We start from the raw sequence: 17277 nt of genomic DNA, 5'->3' as shown, positions 1-17277 counted from the left end.
TTAAGCTGTAATAAAATATAAATAACCTACCCATATTTTGCAAAATTTGTCCACATTTTTACGACTCTACTTCTTGTTTTAATAGAATCACGACTTCCTTTGCACACTGCTTCATTGAGCTTTCCTGGTACTTTAATCCCAAATACAAATGGTATTTCAGCACAATGTCCAAGTGAATTGAAAAAATTCAAACTTTCCGGAACACACCATTCTCCAGCATAAGTAAGTAAATAGTAATATATTGGGTATTCAGGCGAGTATTGACTGTGTAGTCTTACAGTTTTATTGACGTGATACAGAAAATAGTAGTCACTTATTAGTTGCAAATATTGGGCTCTTGTGTCTTCACGTAACAGCTCATCACCACCCAGATAAAACTTTAGTAACTTATTACCAATATTTCTTGACTGTGGATCTTCTCCAGCAAGTGACTTAGGTACAAGCAGAGAGACATCTTTGTTGTACTTCTCAAAATCATAGAAATCATCTTTTACAAATTGTATCACAGCTCCTTCTATATTGTTACTACCTATAATTATAGGTACTTTGTTGTAATTACCTGACTTTATTAGAAAAATGGGTCTTTTAGAAAGAAATGCAGGTTGACCCTCAAATTCAACTTCAATACATGGTTTGAAGACTGCATCAATGATATTATTATCTTGAACGATACAGAATGCAACTTCCATTTTTCTACAGGCTATAACAATTTCATTGGCTGGTTTTAGTCTTAATTCATCAATTATTTCAATATAGCATGTTTTGTTTATGCCTAGTAATTTTGCTAATTCCTTAACGGGCTGTGTAGGTTGATTAGTCAAAGACCAATTATTTAACACACAAGCACTTTGAATTATTGCTTTGTGAAATAAGCCAGTTGCCATTGGTGAAAACATCATAAAATGTACCATGACACCTCCAGAACTATTACCAAATATTGTTACATTGTTTGGGTCTCCACCAAATGTATCAACGTTTCTTTGAACCCATTTTAATGCTAGGACCACATCTTTTAGTCCACAATTCCCTGGAGCTGTAAAATCATTGATAGAAAGAAATCCAAATGCTCCAAGCCTAAAGCCACATGTTACAAATACAACATCTTGATTATTAATTAGGGAAGTGTCATATAAGTAATCCATATTAAATGAAAAACCATAACTTCCAATCCAAAACATTACGGGCATAAGTTTCTTCGGCTTAAGAGTTGGGGTTGAAACTTCAATATATAGACAGTCTTCAGAGCCAATTATATGTTCATACTTAAATGACCAAGTCAAAGCCATTGGCGGATCTTGGGTGCAGTCTTTTTCATTAGTCCAAGGAGTGGCAGGGAGAGGAGGCTGAAATGGAAGGTTTCTTGAAATTATTTATTTTCAATGCGATGGTCAGTTAAATACCCATAGTTAACCAAAGGACTTAGAATTTGAAATAAAGAAATAATTTTCATTTTTTCAACAGTTTCAAAGGGTTAACTAGCGTCACTGAATAAATGCACAAAAGCTTCTAAATTTTCAGCAATAAGAGATGGTGTGAAGTGCTGGAATGAAAATAACAAAGCTTTCAGTAATTAGGAAAAATTAATTTGAACAAAAAGTATCTCAATATTTTTTTTCTACTATGCGTTTAAGCAGGCTACAAACAGTTGATGAAGATTTAAATTGGATGAATGAATGAAGAGATTGGTGAAGAATTTGTCAATAACAAAAAAGCGGCTGTTGTATCTATGTAGTGAGAAAATAATTTCCTTCGGAAAAACTGATCTTTATCGGAATACGATGACACCCGAACTGTCAATGAATGATCGTAGAGTTCGTCTCACGAAAGAAGTCCCATGGCGATAAATGGAACTAATATGACAGGGCGGCCATGTTTGTCGTTATCAGGTACTGTCAAGTGCTGGTGTGTTCGTTACCATTGCGTTTTTTATTCATTTGTCGTATTTAAACTATTATTTACGATGCCTAAAGTTGTAAAAAGTGCTGGTCGAGAAATAATATTGAAGGTGAAGGAGTTTTGTGAAACAGAACAGAAGAACCAAGGGGGTTTTAAAACCAATAAACAACGTTCGTAAGAGTAGCCGCCATGACAGGTATTTAGTTTGGGATACCAGCTATGTGATTTTGACCATTTTATTTGGGACTTTTTTTATGCTTTCTTTCGTACATATTGTTAGATTAAAGTATTTTATTATTTGTTTAAGAAATAGACATTTCATTAAAGTTTATCAACACTATTGAAGATTCTGAAGTGCCTATTTGTTTTATATCTATTAAAAAAAATCTGGTGCGTCTGAGAAAACAGTTTCGAGGATAACACAAGAAGGAAAAGTAGCGGCTAGTATAGGTCTACCAGAATCTGATGGCAAAAAAAAGTAAAAAAATAGCGATTTTCATATGGCAACAAAAAAAATGTCATCTGTCAAAACTGAAATTTCGAGGAATTGTTTTTGGTTTGGCTTCAAATTTCCTTTAAAAAGTGGTGAAAATGTCGAAGAAACCTCTTCGATCGCAAGCAAGAAATATTGTTTTCAATGTTTATCAAAGGATACTTGATGAACAAGGTGTAGAACAAACACAATCATCGATATTGAGCCATGTGCAAAGCGTTGACGGGTTAGTAGGAATGACACGTCTTTATACTTTGGTTTATTGCATTTTCGTGTGTATTATGTATACTAAACTTTGGTTTATTTCAGATGTTTCTAATACTACCATAAAACGAATTGTTGCTGAAGGCAGATCTAACAGAGGCGTATTTAGTACGCCCGGTAAAAAGAGGAAAGGTGGCAAAAATACTGCGTCTTTCTCGTCTTCGTCTTCCGATGAAGACTTTTTTATGGATGTTTAGTATTTGGAACCATTTTCAAGTTCTGATAGCCTATAATTAATTAATAAATTCATGAACAGAGTAATTGGAGTTTTCATCTAAATTTCGAACACCACATTCGCCACAATAAGATTTTCAAAAATTATCTCTGACCATTGTATAAATTTTTATATTTGATGTATCACACAGAATCAGCCGCTATAAGGAAAAAAAATATCAAAACGTTTTACTCCAATTTTCCCAGTATTGCTAGCGTCAATTTCTTTTTTCCCTTTTTGCCATCAGATCCTGGTAGACCTATTACATCGAAAATGATTGTCACACCAGGGAAGAGTCGCCCAAGTGCGAAAAAAATAGATTTGGATGAACTCGATCTATGTGCTATTCGCCATAACATTCACCAGTTTTACACGGTAAAAAAAGGACTTCTTACTTTAAATAAATTACTCGCAGTGTTAAAAGAAGACATTTGGGTTTGAAGGAAGCCGCACCGCGCCAGGCTTCAGAGAATACTGCAAAGTATTGGTTTTAAATACAAACGATGCCAGTCAAAAAGGAAGTTATTAATGGAACGGTACGATATGGCGCGCTAGATACATAGAAAATATGAGAAAAAATCGAACCGTAGAGAAAAGACCCGTGGTGTTCCTGGATGAAACCTATATCCATAATACATATCTGAAAATGGTTTTGTTGAGAATGCTCTATTAATTGTTAAATCCCAGTCAAAGTCACCAGATTATCATGACGATATGAACTCCGGTAATTTTCTAAAGTGTATGACTGAAAAGGTAATCCCAAATTTTCCTGAAAAGTCACTTGTGGTTATGGACAATGCTCCATACCACTGCACACAGCTAAACAAAGCGCCAACAATGGCAAATTTAAAAAGTGAAATGAAACAGTGGTTGCATAAAAAAATATTAATTTTGAACTGACCTGGACGAAAGCCGTATTGTTTGATCTAATTAAACAAAGTCAACCAACTTATGCCGTAGATGATTTTTTTAAAGGCTACAACCAATTCTGAGACTACCACCATATAAAATATGGAGTCTTGCAAAAAGACGCGTGGCTGAGAAAAATGTTGACCCAGGACCCAATAAATTTTTAAAATTGACGGAAGAAGCGTTTACAACCGTGACTCCAGAAGATTGGTTTGTTCACTACAAGCATGTGGAGCATTTAGTTTAGAAGATGAATATTTTAGGAATGACGGGCTGATGGATGAAGAAATGGACCGGATTATTATATCAACAGCAAGTGATAGTGAAACAGAGTCGGACGACGAAAGTAATATGGATGACTATGATTCAGACACTTACTGTTGTATGTGTGGAATAAACCCAATGGGTGACCATAATTATGTTGTTTGTGTGTTGTCTTTCTTTTATGTATACTGTTGCAAATGATGTGACAATAAAAACCAGCAGCGTAACGACAAGTTCTTTTATTTGTGCAAGAATGCAGAAAAGTAGTTAGAAATGGCTGGCATGGCTTGTTTTATTAACACTATCCCCCCTTCGTTGGCTTTGGCTGGCGGCGGTGGCGGTGGCTATGGCGGAAGGGGGCGTGTTAATATGGCTTGGCGGCTTGGCTGGCGGCAGGGCATGACAGCTGACGTCACGTCCGTTACATTCGGCCATCCTGCAACAATTGCTCCCGCAATGGGGAACACACAAAAACATTTAGTTCTCAAATAAATCAATAAGGTCTTCAGTTTCGAGCTGCTCATCGGAACTACTAGCGCTATCGGACACATGGGCTATACTTTTATAGGGCTTTAATGAATCTGTTGATACCAGGCCAGTGAAGTTTTTATAACTTCGTAAACCTTTTAGATATACTTCTAATTCGATAACAATTGTTACCTACTACTTTAGTTACTACATACGGACCTGAGTACAAATCGTCTAATTTGGTATTAATCCTAGCGGCGCTACTAACCAGTTGGCGCCTGTCTCTATGATACAAAATGCCTTTTCTTATAAACATGAGCTTTTTTTTTATATTAATGTTGTGTGTACTCGCTTGTTTTATCCTAGCTGCAGCTATCTTACGCCGTGCGTCAACAGTTTCTGGTTCGAGACCAGGAATCGAAACATCACATATTGACCTACCAGAGCGCGCAAAGATTAAATCACAAGGCTTGTAGCCGCTGTTACTTTTAATTGTGTTGTTTGTGCCTCAATTAATGGAGTTCACTAAATTATTTGAAGCTTCACTAGGATCAGTTGCCCGCAACACAAAATTGTATGTTTAGTTTGTTCAACCTGGCCAATTAGCGCGCGGACAAGCAATACCGTTTAACGTATGCCTAAACTGTTTATCTTCTGATATATTTTTTTAAAGTACCTACTCGTAAAAGCTTTCCCGTAGTCTGTCACCACGTGATTCGGGTATCTGGACAAACCCTATTAATATATTTTTCAATGCACGAATGGTCCCGATTAAATTTACAGTACGCGTTAGTTCAGCTATCACAAATTTAGACAACGCATCTTTCATTACGATCATGTACTGGTTGGTGCCCTTTAGATGTCCTACAGAAGGGCATCATGTTATATATTTGTACCATGCGCATAGTATCAGATGGTTTAGAGATCGGATATAGACAGTCTTCTTTTTTTTAACATAGTTATCCTTCTCATGTGTACAATAAAGACATGCTGCCACGTATTTCCTAATAAAGCGTGTCATTTTAAGAAACCAATATTGGCTTTTAATCAGAGCTAAACGATGATTTAGATCCACGTGACAAATGTCGTCATAGTGCATTTGTACAATTTTCCATTTAGCCGAAGGGACTGCGAGTCTATTTCCCTTAAAAAATTTTCGAACTAGTTCATTCATAATTATCTTTAACATCAGCGCGACTTCGTCCGCGTGGAATATAGTTCACAAAGAATGCTTTATTTTAGTACAAATTGATTAGCATAAAAAAAACGTTATAGTGAGCCAACCTTAACATATGCTATCGCGGACATTTTTTTTTTAGATCTTTTAAAGGGGTACAATTCTGTCACATTATTTTAGCGAAACTTTAACAGTTTCTGCAGCGCACGCACCGGAAGCTCTCAAAAGGGAAAATAACCCGATTTTGAAACATTACTTACTGGTACTTCGCTTGTATTGGTCTTAGCTGACCCAGTGATGGTCTTAGCGGTGCTAGCGTTATATAGCCTATAACCTTTCTCAATAAATGGGTTATTTAACACTGAAAGAATTTTTCAAATCGGACCAGCAGTTCTTGAGATTAGCGCGTTCAAACAAACAAACTCTTCAGCTTTATAATGTTAGTATAGATTGCTTTATAATCGAACTAAGCTTTTCGTCCTGACATTGCACAGTACAGAATCAATCAGTAACTAAGACGATTCACGTTCATCATGTCAACAGGATGCCTATTAAGCGCGTCTACAAATTTTCCATACGTTCACCAGGTCTATACTCAACACTAATGTCATAATCTTCTTTCAAAACTCACCATCGCGCAATGCATGGTATAATGTCGCGTTTGGTAAGCGTAGCACAAACCACAGTACAATCAGTTTCTACTATATCATGTTTACCTACTTCATAAACACGGAACCTACGTAGCGATTGTATGACCGCCAGGTTATGAGCTCTTAACTATGATACACATTCTTCCTTCCTAGTAACCCGGCTAAAATAGTATAACAGGCCGCAGTGAGTTGTCAGTTTGTTTTTGTAATAGTATACCAGAAATTCCTAAGTTACACGCATCGGTTTGTATTTCTGTAGGAAGCATAGGATTATACAGAGCTAGCACAGGTTTGAAACGTAAGCTGTTTTTCAGTTGTTCGAAATTCGCGTTTTGTTCACGGCCCCACACCCATGATTTATCTTTTTTTTTTTTTAAACCAATAAACTGTCGCACACTATAAGCATTATTTGGCACAGGACACTGCGAAACGGCCGTCAATTTTTGTTGCACCCGGCTGTATACCGTCTGAAGATATTTCATGACCTAATAAGTGACTTGTTCCTCCAAGAATGAGCATTTACTCATATTTAATTTTAAGTCTCCACCATAAAATTTCCCAAGTACTTTCTCAATAATTATTGAACCCGATTTTATACCAACTGAGGGTAGATGTAAATCGTTTAAAATTGCTAGTATCTCGATTTGACCTACATTTATTTTTACCCATTTCTTTTCTACCCACAGACTCAATTATTTTATTTATTAAACGCATTTAACTACCCCACCTAGTGGAATAAGGTGGAGATAAAGAAGAAACGCATGAATACAGATGGCGCATTTGCTAAACCAAAAGGAATTCTAGTGTACTAGAAATAATGACCTTGCGGTGTAATGAAAGCAGTTGTGTGTCTGGCACAATGCTCAATTGATGGTAGCCCTGGGCTAAATCTAAACTCGTGCAGTACTGTTCGGTGGATACTTTTATATTTTACCATAGCGTTTAACGCACGATAATCAACGCATAGCCTACTGTCGCCGTTCTTTTTCTTAATAAGACCACTGGTGAAGCATGACTAGATTCAGATTATTTTATAATGCCGATGTCTAAAAGTGGCGATACACGGGCTGATCACTAGTAAGCTTAATTTGCATTTGAACTAAATTGGCAATACCTAAATCATGTGTATTCGTAGCAAAGCAATGCTTATACTGTATTTTTTTTAATCTGAATGACTCCTAATATTTAATGGCTCCTTTTAATTTTTTTTATTTCTACCCACAAATCTCGAAATATTTGTAATGGCATGGCTATGGCAAGTAGAAATGCAACACACCTGGCTGTTTGGCTGTGGCTCCTCGCAGCTGTTGGCCCTCAGCAGGACCTCGCCCGGCGGCCACAGGATGGTCTCCGAGCCCATGTTGATGTCTTTGATGTAGCTGTCTTCGCCGTTCAGCAGCGTCGCAGGCAGGGAGAAGGAAGCTCGTAGCCGTGAATCTCGTGAAGCGCCGTGAAGCTCGTAGTGCCGCAGTGGAGTAACCACGTTGCTGCTCTTTTAGTTTCCCTCTACGTGAACCAGAATGATGGAAGGACAGGGCGGCAGGCGCTTTTGGTCCGACGACGTCGAAGTCCCTTTGATTTGATTGTTCCAGGTTCTTCATCCTGTAGCTCAAGTATCGCCTTGTGGACCTCTTTCTGAAGCAATTTTTCAACACTTTCCTCGCCAGTGAAATAGGAGCTTCATCTTCTTCAAACTTGTCAGAAGACCGAGACATCTGAGCGTGTATATGACGTTGTTTCATTTCTTTATCCCACTTCTGATTGTTGCAAATGATGTGACAATAAAAACCAGCAGCGTAACGACAAGTTCTTTTATTTGTGCAAGAATGCAGAAAAGTAGTTAGAAATGGCTGGCATGGCTTGTTTTATTAACACTATCCCCCCTTCGTTGGCTTTGGCTGGCGGCGGTGGCGGTGGCTATGGCGGAAGGGGGCGTGTTAATATGGCTTGGCGGCTTGGCTGGCGGCAGGGCATGACAGCTGACGTCACGTCCGTTACAATACATAAAATAACGATTTGTTTAATTTAATTACTACCTGCCACTAGCACTCCGCTCTTTAACTAGGGGGTTGCTGGGGAATACAATAGTAAACGCTGGCAACATTTCGTCGCATGACTGCAGCGCCGCGTCTGTGGGACTTCTTTCGTGAGACGAACTTTATTATTAACATTTTCATATCCATTAGTAAGGAACTTTATTGTTTAGTGTTAAATGTCAAAATGAATAATGTCATTGTTTAATATAGAGATGTTACAACCATAACAATTATTACTTAAAACGGGATATTTACCAGTGTAATACTATACGAAATGAGTTCCCGATATTTTTAAGTAATAATTGTTATGTTCGTGACCATGTTAGTTTAAAATCATAATTATGTTACAACCATCTTCTGTTACTTCAAAAATACTCAGTTTCATTGTCATTAGTAAACAAAACATTATTTCAACTTTAAAACCTAATTAAAAGTACAACAAAATAAAGCGTATTAAGAAATATTTACAATAATAAAACTCAATACCTGCCTAAATTTTATGTCATTGGCGTCCCTCTCGTATCTAAGTAAATAACCTGCGTGTGAGAGGAATGCAATCGACATAAAGGCTTAAAATTTTACTAAAATTAAAATTTTGCCTACTGCATATTTAGATCGTTTTCAATATTTTCCATTTCACAATCTGATTAACAGTCAGACATACGTCAGATTCGTCGGTGCTTTCATTGACGTCAACAATCCTATCAATGTGATCATCCATCGAGTGTTCCTATGAGTAATATTCATTTTTACATTTGATAGCATGATCGCAAAATTTCTTCCATTCATTCGGGCCAACCATATTCATTTCTTCTTCAATATTGTTTTTTACTGTACTCATATTCATGTCTATGTTCCTTTTTGATACGTAACATTTTATCTGTGACCATATTATGTTTTCAATAGAGTTGAAGTCGGGGTGGTATGGTGGTAACCTTAAAACTTCGTGTCAATGTTGGTGACAATTTTTTAAATGAAATATTCTACAGTCTTCTATACGTCGAAAAATAATTTCGTATACTTGTATTTTGGTTAATAGTGAATTATGGAGAATATTGTATTTTTGTAACCAGTTTATCATAAACGGCTTTGCGGTATTACAGTTGGGCGGATGTTTCCACATCTTTATTGTGATAAGCAGCATTGTCTACTACTAAAACAGAATTTGAAGACAGGTTGGGAATAAGTTGATTCCGTAACCATTTTTCATAATTAACGTTATTCATGGCATCGTGGTAATCACCGGTTTTATCAGTAGACTTGTACATAAGTAGAGCACCCGGTACAAATCCTTTGGCACTACCTGCATGTACTATAATAAGACGTTGACCTTTTGAAATTAACTGTTTTACTCCTTTATCCGTAGAATCGACCCAGCACTTTCCTGTTAAAAGGGATGTGTGAACATAAGTTTCGTCAGTATCAGAGATATTGTATCTCTGCCTTCAGATCTGTACTTCCTTATTAAGTCAAGGTACGTTACTTTTTTAAGTCTAACGTCATCTCTTTCTTCAGTATTTTCCTATTATTAGTAATTTTCTTGAATAAAAAACCCATTTGGCGAAGTATTCTTCTTAGTGTAAAATCACATCCTTTGAAATTCATCGATTCTATTAATTTGGACTTTAGTGCCTTTATTGTAGAAACTAGTTTATAAATGAGATGAAAGTTATAAACCATTCGTCGTATCACTGCATAATCAAAATCATCAAGATCTAGATAGAACTTCTTGCGTGGTCTACCCAGCTTAATTTTGTTTGTTGGTATTTTTATTATTTTTATATTCTTCTTCCTGGTTCAAAAATTTTCTTATTGTTGGTAGATAGATATGCCCGTTGCGTCCGAAATTCGCTGTAGAACTTTGCCAAAATACTCTGAGTTGTTGCTATTTTTGAATTTGCTGTTTTCCGATATGAAGTACAGGTAAATGTTAAATATAATTCCATGGCCTAGATTTTTTAACAGTTTTCGAGGTTTCCGCATGGCTATAGAACATTTTTATAAGTAATCTGAAAATATGATTAAAACTATAGCGAATATTTGAATTGCGTATTATCCACTCTATATATTTATATATATATATATATATTGGTCTGCTGATGCGACTTACCCCTACGGCTCAAAGATGGGTATTGAAGCTATTTGAGAGAGCACGATAAATACGAACTTTTCCGAAAAATTACGAAGGAAAATCTTTTCTCACTATATGTTTCTCAAGTTTAAATTTTTACTCATTAAAATTCTGACGTTTCGGATCTTTATTTAACACATTAAAATTATTATTTTCCAAGGAATCTAATCAATAGCTTTTAATACAAAATTTTCAATAATTTTTTACCTATAACATTTAAGTATGTACGTATTTTACGCCTTTTTGTCATAGTGCCTTCTTCCCTTGAAGTCATATGATCTTACCATGATCAATCACGTGAGTGGACGCATGCCTGGATGAATCATCGAATCTCTGAAGTGATCTATTAATATAATTTGGATCTTAACACAAGGATTAAAGTAAAATTTGAAAGTTTTGGGTTTTGGCATATCCACTGTCACACTACCTACTCGGACAGTTTGTGTGAATAAATTCAGCTGTGATTTCGTGATACTTTTCTAATGTATTGCTCATCAATTACTTATTCGTAGCTTTAGGGGATCATACATACTACGCGGTTACCCACAATGTAGTCAGCCGGCTGACTGCAAGTAGAAATTTATATCTAGGTGCACTGTGATTGGGCTACCTGCTAACCACTTTTCGAAGAACTGTGGCCCGCATAGCATTCAACCGGACACTATTTGCTCTGTGCGACTGCCCGAAAATTTATTGAATTTGTAACAAATGGTTTTGAAAATGATCAAAAATGTTTAATGCACGATGCGCATTGGCAGTAAATTGGAAAAAAATATCTTAAATTATTTTTAGTTCTCCTATGTTTCAAATTCTTGCTCTCATCTTGTGTTTACAAATGTTGATGCCCCAGTACTGCTATGTATGCTATTTGTTTTCATAACATAACACGTGTTAATGTTTTTTTTTCTATCAATTCACTAGTAGCCTAAGGAGCTATTCCAGCTACGGTATGGCTGGTAGGTGAGCTCACGGGGCTCAACCTGAGAGCGTGTATGAAGGGTTTTGTCCTTTATTAAGTCAATTAATATCAATTTATTGTGTTACTGCTGTGCCATAGTAAGGGTCACATTGAAATTTAACTGGGTTGAGACTACAGACTGGCAATTTGTCGACAGTATCATTGGCTCGTCAATCATAAACTTTTTTTTTTATTGCTTAGATGGGTGGACGAGCTCACAGCCCACCTGGTGTTAAGTGGTTACTGAAGCCCATAGACACCTACAACGTAAATGCTCCACCCACCTTGAGATATCAGTTCTAAGGTCTCAGTATAGTTACAACGGCTGCCCCACCCTTCAAACCGAAATGCATTACTGCTTCACGGCAGAAATAGGCAGGGTGGTGGTACCTACCCATGCAGACTCACAAGAGGTCCTACCACCAGTAATTACGCAAACTATAACTCTGAATAAGTATATTCGGCGAGATCCTCAATGCTGCAGTACCTATAAAGTGTTTCGAAATTGCCACCTTTATATACGGTATATACAGTAGTTGTTATATAATTAGAAACATTTCTTGTGTTTAAAGAAAGTATAACTTCAACGTACAAATGTTCGTAATAAAATACACATTCAATCTATGCTAATATTATAAAGATGAAGAGTTTGTTTGAACGTGCTAATCTCAGGAACTACTGGTCCGATTTGAAAAATTCTTTCAGTATCAAATAGATCATTTATTGAGGAAGGCTATATAGGATAGACTATATGACATCACGTTAAGATCAATACAAGTGGAGCACCAATAAAGAATGTTTCAAAATCGTTGTATTTTGCGTGCGCTGCGGAAACGGTTAAAGTTTCGCTAAAATAATGTATGACAAAATTGTCGCCCTTTAAAAGTTCTATCAAAAATGTCCGCGACAACATGTCTATATTTTAAGGTTGGCCCACTATAACGTTTTTTATGCTAACCAAATTTGTTCTTAAATAAAGAATTATTTGTGACCATTCGGGAAGTCTACCCTTTCGAACAAAAAACAGAAAAGATAATTATCAGAATCGGTTCAAGCATACTCGACAAATCGGTGAACATACATAGATAAAAAATGGTGGTCGAATTGATAGCCTCCTCTTTTGAAGTCGGTTAAAAAGCGTGATTTTGCTACCTTAATAGCTCCTTAACATTCTATTATTCAAAAATATTTTGACTTAATACGTAAATGATACGTAAATGGTGGGTAAAATTTAGCTTTATGCCAAAGTAACTATTCCACGCGGACGAAGTCGCGGGCAAAAGCTAGTGATTAATAATCATGCATTAATGTAGCCACTCAAATAAAAACACTCACTAAATGCATAAGATATAAAACATACCTTACTCACTCCTACATAGACTACATAGACTCATTATTAAATGAGTCTTACACATGTAGGAGTTCATTTTCTCTTTTCTTTTCCTACCAAGCTGATAGCCTTGAGAGGCTATTTCAGCTTCTCCTTGACGTGTAGGTGAGCTCACGGGGCTCAAACCGGGAGTGTTTATCGGGAGGGGCCTTAGCAAGAGCAGTGCTTCGCAGAAAGCTGTTTACCATTCAGTCCACAGGATCAGGTATGTAATTACCGGCGGCCACGACAAGAGGGTTTTCATGTCGTGCCGCCTTCTCAGAATGGCGCAATGATGCCGAATGTTACTTACTGATTGAGTCAAGCTCTAGGTCGTCATTGAGATCTACGTTCCTTAGGAACCATGATGCTCCGACGGCTATCCTGCAAATACGGGATTGAATGACTTGAAGGGGTTTCAAGTTGATGCGAGCCGCGTGAGCGAACACTACGCTTGCATAGGTCATGGCGGGGCGTGTGTAAGTTTTGTAGAGTGTCACCATATTACGAAAGGACAATTTACTTCGCTTGCAAATCGTAGGATAGACGCGTCCTAATATGTAGGTGGCACGGTCGCGTACCGTTTTGATGTGGGGTCGAAATGTCATCCCTCTGTCGAGGGTGACGCCTAGATATTTGACCTTCGAGGCTTATTTTCTGTTACTGGCCGCTTGTGACGCCTAATTAGAAACATTTTAAGCATCCATAGCTCGTTCTTTTTTTTAAATTAGAGAATAACATTTCCTTCTTGGCTTTTTCTAATATTTTGGCAGCAATTTAAAATTTAATCTGAATTTTATTTTGTTCAAAATGGACAAAAATAAAAGTATCTATCTGAAACCGGTGGTAACTTAGAGCGCATTCAGAGTAGAAGAACCATCTCACTAGAACACAAACCAATCGTAGTAAACAGGATCGTTTAACTAACTTGGTGCAACATAAAACTGGCACAAGGTCAATGTCCAAAGGAAAATTTGAAATACCCATGGTACAAAATTACTATGGAGATAGAACGTTAAAAAACCGTGTTCCATACTTACTCAATAGTTTACCCGAGGACATAAGATGTGAGCCTATACTTGCTAAACTTAAAAGCTTATTAAAAAAACATTTGTTAAATACGTTGTAACCATTTACGTAAATTAATTGTGTTATTATAGTATTAGCTAGTTGAATGGTTTATACGCTATGTTTGTATAAAGCGAGTTACCTGCAGTCAAACTGCGTAAGCAGTTTTGCGGGGCATGTTTTGAATGTAAGTGTAACTTTTTATGAATAAATATATTACATACATACATACAAAAATACAGTACGTGGAACAATGTATCTACTTAGGAAAGCAGATAACACTGGATAACAATAGCAATGAACTAGAGGTGGAGCGCAGAACAATAATTACGTGGAATAAGTTCTGGAGTTACAGAGAAGTAATGAAAAGTAACATTCCAACAGAAGTGAAAAAGAAAATTATGGACACTTGTATACTGCCGTGTCTTACATACGGTTGCCAGAGGTAGACATTTACGTGTAACATAAAAAATAAATTAATAATGTGCCAGAGGGGAATGGAACGCAGCATGCTCAACATAAGAAAGACACACAGAATTCGTCATAAAAAGATAAGAAGCATAACCAAAACAGTGGACGCTCTCAAATATGCTCAAAGATTGAAGTTTAAGTGGGCTGGCCATGTAGCACGACTCGAGGATGGGAGATGGACATCTAAAGTAACTGCATGAGACGGTCCACAAGGCAAGCGGCGCGTCGGTAGACCGTACACGCGTTGGGAGGACGACATTAGAAAAGTTTCTGGACCACACTGGATTTATGTCGCCAGAGACAAAACAAAATGGAAATCTTTGGAGGAGGCCTTTACCTGAGAGGGGTCCATGCATATAAAAAAAAATTACTAAAAAAAAATTTAATTGCATGGAATAAAGGGCTTTATTTATTTATTTATTATTTGTAGGCTGTGGATAGATTGTAGGAAGAAGGGAAAAGACCTGCCGGCCGGCCGCCAAACCGTTGGTCAGATGAGATAACTGCGCTCACTGGACTCTCTGTTGCGACAGACCTGAGAGAAGCCGAAAACAGAAGGAAATGGAAGTTGATGGTACAAAGAGCCACGAAGGGCTTCAGCAATATGCGTATGCGTATCAGAAGTATGCGACTAAGAAGAAGGATAGTTGCTATTTTGTAAATAATGATACTAATTACTAATATTTAATTCATATTGTTTTTTATACTTTTTTGTTGTTGTTTCTATTTAGTTGACCATTGTTGTTCATACCTTAAGACTGATTTAAATGTTTCTCCGTAATGAAATATTGAATTCATAACTTTTATAAGGCATAGCTTGTAAATTTCAAATATATAAATAGCATATAGTATGGTGGTGTTTTCAACCATATTATATTTCCTCTACAGCATAACATACCTGACCGAAATTCTCCCAGGTAAGCTTCAAGGCTATGATGAAGAGAAATACTCAAGAACAGTGCCTGAAAAATTACACAGCAATAGCTTGTAATTGCTACAGGGGCTGTTCTTTCAAATTCAAAATAATTTATTTCAACTTAGATGTCAGTATAACACACTTGTTGAATGTCAAAATATAAATAACAATATTAACTCTACCACCGGTTTCAAAAAAAGCCACAGTCCTGAGAAGAACCGAAGAAACAAACTCAGCTGGCTTTTTTTGTTTTTTGTTTTATCTAAAAAAAAATTTTTTTTTTAAATATGTAAAAATGTTTATAATGAAAGAAAATACAAGTCAAGAAAAAAAATAAAAAAAATAATAATAATGAAAAATGAAAAGGCCAGGAAGCGAACGCCTCATTCCCGCGTAGTGCCATCTAGTAAATAATCATGTTAGGTATTGCCCTGTTTGCACAAATTTAATTACAGTCATGACATACCCCATGCATTTTTTTAATATAATTTTGTAAGTTGAGAATAATGCATTACTACTGTTGATCTAACATATGACATAAAGGATCTGACGATAGTCAAAAACATTAATTGATGTAAATCAAACACACAAAAATGAATACCAGATCCTTTTACATTTAATATCTTCATCTATCTTGCTAAGCACAGCAAATAATGCAATCAGGTGACCAGTATAATTATGTTTATTTTGTTACTTCCTAGAAATTAATAGAAATCTAAATACATGACAAGTGGCCTCTAAGACGAACAAAATTAGGGTCTTTCATGGGCAGTAATAACTTCACAAAGGCACTTTAGATATGGTATGTACTTAAATATGAGTGATATTAATGAAAAAGTTAGCTTCAATGTTGGGGAAATAAAACAAAAATAAACAGAAAAGTACAAGTCAGCTGTAGAATCTTAAAAAAAATATTTTGTATTGTATTGAATACTGAGTTAGACACACATTGGCCAATAAAGCAACTTAAGGAACAATTCTTTTTTTACAGATTTATCAAACTCATTCAGCTTACTGACACATTGAATTTGATTAATCCTAATTTATGAAGTAAAATTTTGATAGCAATTATATAATTGCATTTTGCAGTCTATATGGCATACTCCTAAGTATGGTACTGGCAGTTTACCTTTATATGTTCATGATAACAGATTAAGAGATTTATAGTATTTTCTTATGTTTTTGGCAGTATTAGATATTATTGAAACTGCTTTTTAATAGTTTACTTGTATTTATATTAATTTGCTTACTATTTTAAATGCTTTCAATTTTCTTCATTATGGATCAATTGAAGATTAGTTTCAATGACAGAGTTAGAAGATAGTATTGTTTTGGTACTACCTTTCATTCCATTTGTTAAAGTAGTTGGTTGCATTGTTTGATTAAGTTTTATATCTAATCATAATGATAGAATTAAGCAATAACTATGTACCAAAAGGATTAAATGGAAACAAAGAGGAATAGAACACAATATTTGTAATATGTAATTCAATTATTTTTTACAATATGAAGATTTCACTTTTTTGAATGAAGTTGAGCTAACTTACCAAGAATCGTAGATGTCCGACAGGTGGTTTTGCATATGGAATGCCTTTAAATTTACAGTATGTGCCTTCATTGGTAGTCTCTTTGTATCCACAAATAGGACCTTCTTTTGTTTCAACTCTTAATTTTGTTTTCTCACTTTTCGCAGTCATATTTACTGAATTTTATCGATACGACTAAAATGTGCAATTAGCCACCAATTTTATAAATGTATTAAGCTGATCCCAACTACTAATCAGTTAGATAAATGTTATCTTCCTGAACTGATTCAGGACGTACATAAGATTTTTAATTAATTACCTGTTTACTTACATTTTAAAAATGTAGGTACCTACATAACCTTTATTAATATTATTGTAATTTGCGTTTTGGTGGCCTGCCTAACTTTTAAATTTAAAAGAGATACGCATAGATAATACACTTATGATTTGTAGATACATAAACTAGT

General features: G+C 35.9%; 1 protein-coding gene across 7 annotated transcripts in view; it reads right to left on the bottom strand.

The window, feature by feature from the left end:
• Positions 1 to 17277, bottom strand: part of LOC114243721 (juvenile hormone esterase) — an 18029-nt gene extending 752 nt beyond the window's left edge. Inside the window, exons 1-3 of one of the 7 annotated variants that reach the window (XM_028175315.2) lie at positions 17142 to 17277; positions 16832 to 17005; positions 31 to 1343 (exon numbers count right to left, since the gene is read on the bottom strand). In XM_028175315.2, the coding sequence (XP_028031116.2) occupies positions 31 to 1343; positions 16832 to 16981 (1463 nt within the window). In that variant the 5' untranslated portion in view covers positions 16982 to 17005; positions 17142 to 17277. The other 6 variants (XM_089729731.1, XM_089729733.1, XM_089729730.1 and 3 more) reach the window with 6 other exon arrangements.

This window comes from Bombyx mandarina, chromosome 09 (genome assembly GCF_030267445.1).
Source record: "Bombyx mandarina strain Sakado chromosome 09, ASM3026744v2".
Classification (NCBI taxonomy): domain Eukaryota; kingdom Metazoa; phylum Arthropoda; class Insecta; order Lepidoptera; family Bombycidae; genus Bombyx; species Bombyx mandarina.
Note: the sequence above shows the minus strand (reverse complement) of the source record. Positions and strands in the feature narration are given on the sequence as shown.